At 28.4% G+C, this 5022-nt stretch overlaps 1 protein-coding gene across 1 annotated transcript; it reads right to left on the bottom strand.

Moving 5' to 3' along the window:
- Positions 1 to 1115: 1115 nt before the first annotated feature.
- LOC126736318 (uncharacterized) lies at positions 1116 to 2259 on the bottom strand. Its single transcript, XM_050440614.1, has 2 exons — positions 1514 to 2259; positions 1116 to 1454 (listed from the first exon to the last, which is right to left on the bottom strand). The coding sequence occupies exons 1-2, from the start codon at positions 1934 to 1936 to the stop codon at positions 1200 to 1202; spliced, it is 678 nt and encodes a 225-aa protein (XP_050296571.1). The 5' UTR covers positions 1937 to 2259; the 3' UTR covers positions 1116 to 1199.
- Between the last annotated feature and the right edge of the window lie 2763 nt (positions 2260 to 5022).

Genomic DNA, 5022 nt, shown 5'->3' with positions numbered 1-5022 from the left:
GATACATTACGGGAAATGTTTTGTTGACTTTTGTCCTCCGGAATATTACGCGAGAGGTCCCTGCTTGTTCTTTTTTGTTTTTGCTGCAAAATTTTACTTGTTTTGGCATCTACTTGCCCTATAGACATTAATCGTGTAGTTTTCTGGTCGTTTAGGAAGGCTTGTTCCATTTTTGGAACTTACAAATATACAAGTTAAAATCGGTATATTTGCACTTTGAAATATCAAAGAGTTTAGTATTGGCCTCATTATGAAATTTTTAAAGCTTAGTTTTCACCGCATCACTTGTTTTCTTAATTGACTTTTTAATGTTCATAAATTGTTGGTGATACTTTTAACTAATAAGGCAATACATTGTTGATCTGATATAAACAGTAAACTTGCTTTCATCCAAATTTCTTAAGGTTTTTTCACTACAATTTTTATTATTTCGGTGACTGTTTTATTTTTAGCTTCACCACTGCCGGCTACGTCATTTTGGATATATAAAAAATTTTAGTTGTAGTTGAAGAAGAACGGGAAGGCTTAACGTTGTTTAAATTGAATAAAAATTTTTGTGAGTGTGTTTGAAGCTATTTTTAGTTGTTTGAAGCAGCAGTATTTAATAATATAAAATTTTATTTTTTATTTTTTTTAGGGGTCGGGCGGGGTGGTAAAATAATAAAATTAAAAAAAGTAAAAAATTGGTATTTATTATGGACCATTTGGCAACTTTTTTTACTACAGGCATAAAAAACCTCAGGAATCGACCCACCCTAATATACAATTATATAAACTAGTTTTAGTACGTAATGAATATAGAAAATCTAAATAAATTGTACGCAAATTATTAAAAAATATAATTTAATAGCATTATAATTATTGCTAGTATTTGCTTTAAAGAATAGCCATGTCATAATAATATTTCGCATAAAAAATACTTTTTCCGAAAATCGATAAGAAATAATAACATTTTTGACAACATATTTGAAAGAAAAAGTCAATATTTCCTCCAACTTGATTGTTGCCTGGCAACCCAAAATAACAGTAAGGAAATATTCATTTCTGTACTGTAAGGAAATGTTATTTCCATACAGTAAACTTTAGAACATAAATGCGAACAGGCTTTTTACTAAACAATTTTATTTTTAAAACTTTCAGCACAAACAAGGTTAACATTATATTTTAAAATTATTACTTATTATTTGTTATATTTACTGTTATTTGACAATTAGTACAAGTATTGAAAACTGGAAGAACTTGGGAACTAATAGCATTATTTTGTTGAATATTTTCCAAACTAATAATTTTATTTGTATGACAATAACTATTACTATAAATGATCTTGATGTATTGGTTTTTGAATCCGGTATGGTAACTAAAAGTTTAGATAGTAGGTCTTGTATATCTTGTACAGTCATTTTAACCAGCTCGTCCATTCTGCAAGCTCCGGAAATTCCAAATATTACAGCTACCTACAACAATAAATAAGCATGTAAAGAATCCAAATATAATTTGAAGTTTTGTAAGTTACCTTAATCATTAAATATTCCTTGTCTGGAGCTTCCTGAATAAATTTGTTTATTTCTTCTTTAGTTAAAATCTTGGATTTTTTTGGCTTATAGGCATGTGCTTGTTGTTTCAGGAATGCCCGAAGTTTTGAATATTCAGATATATCCACATCATCTCTAATTGCAAGGGTTGCCTTCAGCATTGAATAATTGGCCCATAAAGTTGAAGAATTCATCTTGGAACCAAGCTCCAAGAAGTATGCCATTACAACATTTTCCGAGAAAGAAGTTACATTTTTATTCGTACGGTAGTCCATGAAGCGGTTGTATGCATAGTTATACTTATTTCTAGATTTTATTGGTAACAATTCCAATGATGCAGCATTCATTGCCTCCGTGAGTTCTGGGAGGGTTTCAGAAATGGAACAGTCATCATCACTCATCATTTTACACGTTACTTTGGCTTTTTAAAACGTTAAAAAATCAACACTCTGGAAAGACGCCACAAATAAACTTTTCACTCGTCAAGTTTGACAATTTAAAATTATGTACTTCGTTTCCGTAGTTACAAAACAATGTTTCATGGCTTCTTTTATTTAAGGGAAAAATAATAATGTTGATTTAAAATTTTTAACATGATTAGTAATAATTTACCGTAATTTTAATGATTCCCGATTTTCGGAAAAATAGTATGTAGACCTCGTAGGAAAAGCCACATTCCCGGACTCCGTATTGCCAGTCTCGGCTTGCGCCTCGACTGGCAATTTTTACGATCGCCCGGGAATGTTAAGCTTTTCCTACTAGGTATACAATATACTATTAGTTTTATATCTATAAATATCGGTGCTGAAATTAATATTTTATCGAGTTGAAATAAATATAATTTTATCACTTTCGAGATGATAGAGATAATAAAACGTACAAATAACTATTTTATTGGTTTCGGGACAATTTAAAATAACTGCTGAAATGAATATTAAACATTTTATACAAAAATAAAAAGTCTCTATAAATAAGAAAAACCTTTTGCGACAAATGATTTTTGCAACCTGGACACTGGCAAAATATTTTCCAAACATTAGCTTTTGATTAATTAAATGATAAAAAATAAATGTGTTGTTAAAAAATAATTACATTTACAAAAGCTATAACTATATAACTATAAATTATTTAGCAATAAAACTTAATTTTTTTCTTGAATTTCATATTGTTTAAATAAAATAACCCTCTGATAGATATAAATAATTTAACAAAGATAAAAATTATTTTGAACAATATTTCAGTCGGAACCTTGATAAGCCCATTCACTCTAAACTTGTCCCTGAATATTCGATTATTAATGATTAATCCATAGTCTACAATATTAAAAAAAAAACAGAAAAAATTCATTTATGAAAGTTTTCCTGCCTAAAAAAATATTTATAAATTATTATATTATAATATTATAATATTTCCCAGATATCATTTATCCTATTTAAATATTCATTATCTAATAAAAAAATAATTATTTTTAAGAAATAAAACCTTATTTTACTAGCATAGAAAATGGCAAAAATCAAATGTGCTTGAAAAAAAAATTATTAAGCATTTATCTAGATTAATAAATATTTTTAGATATATTATTTGGCTTTTGTTAGCTTAGCATATTTAGCATTCTATGTGTTAATTCAACTCTTATGAATTTATTTAAAAAAGAATCCCATTCTTAAAAAAATAATCATACCTTATTTAAATTAAGTGCCTTTAAATTAAAATGCATAACTTAAATGTATATGGCACCCGATTCTTCAATTGTTAAATAACTTAGGCCATAAGTCTTTAAATATGTATTTTTATCGGAAATATATTAATACATTTTTTTCTTTTAGATAAATTACTGATAAGTAATGAAGAGGCGACAGTAATCAATAAAAATTCAACTGAAATGTATCAATAGGAGGACATAATATAGTTTTTATTAAAAGAAGTACCACTTTAAGGTAAGTATTCGTTTTTGTTTTTAAAATTTCTTTCTTATTGTTTATAATTTCTTTAATATTATACACTTTTAATACAAATCAAGAAGAAAGAATTCAATAAAACCAAACAATTTCGAAACAAATTTTTAAGTTAATCTCGTTTTACTAATTAAAATAAAATTAATTATATTCTAATTAAATGACCAATATTAAACTTATTTACAAGAATGTTACACTTAAAAATGTGGTGATAATCTTATAAAATTGCTCACCATAAAACTGACCATACTGGGATGGTTTCGAGGACCCAAACAAGTTTTGCGAAATCGCAGTCGCCAAACCAGGCATTTCTTTTTGATAGTTTTGTGTGGTATTTTTAACGTATGGGCGAAGTTTTAGATTATGGTTTTAATGGCGTAAAACCGGTTGGTGTTTCGCAATAATTCTGAATAGACACAGACTATATTTATAATTTAAATTTGGATCTTCGTTATGTGAGTTATATCGTTTAAACATAAAAGTTTTTAATACGCCCTTTCTAAAAATAACGCCATTATATTAAATCCATTAAATCGCAAATTTACTGAGCATTTAATATTACAGATGTATTCATCAATTATACTTATTCCCGCAAAATAACTTGGCAAATATTAAAAATCCCACAAAACTCGAGAACTCGTTGGGTAATTTAATAAACGCGCATTCTCCCCCGAGCTCATTAAATTACCAGTAAAAGATCTCCTCGTCGTCCCGGGAAGGCATCGAATAAAGCCCGTCCCATACGTCAGTAGGCTCGTTCTCCAAAATGAAAATCTCTTTTAGCAAAATCACGATCCCCTTAAAGGGGATCTCGCCTTAGCGTTTTACAGAGGGTGAAATACTATTTGAAGGACGAACAAAAATTTGTTTTGTAATGTATAAATAATTCGCTTCAAAAAAAACCTTATGATAATAAAATGACAAATTATATTTCTCAGTCTACATTTAACTAATATAGGCAGAGTATGAATAATAATGCATAATATTTATTCATTAGTTTCTCTTAGTTATTTATCTTTTTAATGCGATTTTTGCTTTTGTGATCAGCGAGAAATCCCATAGTGTAAGACTACAGAGCAGCGTAGACCTAGAGACACAAGTGTGTGCTGTAGACAGAGATTCTAAAAATCATTTAACAAGCGTGATAATCTTTCCTTCCAAATAAGCACATCACACTATGCACTTAACTTCAAATGAAATAGGCATGACCTTCTAGGTTGACCTTCGTTGTGTTCTAACGCAAGGAGTTCATTTTTTAACTCTAATTTTTTGCAGGGTTATCTTACTGTTATCATATTAATAGTTATACTATTTTTTTAAATATTAAAATTCTTAGTTCTGTTAGTGGTTCACTAGTGATCCTTATGTCCTGTTTGCCCTGACAGATATAAAATGTAGTAATATTCTATGTAGTGACTGACTCTCTAAAATTTCATAGAAAACCTAATTAAATATGTCCTGGACCTTTAGCTGTATAGTGTAGGCTTAAGATTTATTTATATTGAGTAAGAGTAGGTATGTTTAAGTAATATGAA

This window comes from Anthonomus grandis, chromosome 5 (assembly GCF_022605725.1).
Source record: "Anthonomus grandis grandis chromosome 5, icAntGran1.3, whole genome shotgun sequence".
Lineage (NCBI taxonomy): Eukaryota > Metazoa > Arthropoda > Insecta > Coleoptera > Curculionidae > Anthonomus > Anthonomus grandis.
This window is presented reverse-complemented; position numbering and strand designations above follow the sequence as displayed.

Coding starts and splice junctions, on each gene's coding strand:
- LOC126736318 (XM_050440614.1), bottom strand. CDS start 1,936: ATGATGAGTGATGATGACTGTTCCATTTCTGAAACCCTCCCAGAACTC. Junction 1,455..1,513: donor AGGAATATTTAATGATTAAG/GTAACTTACAAA, acceptor TTATTGTTGTAG/GTAGCTGTAATATTTGGAAT.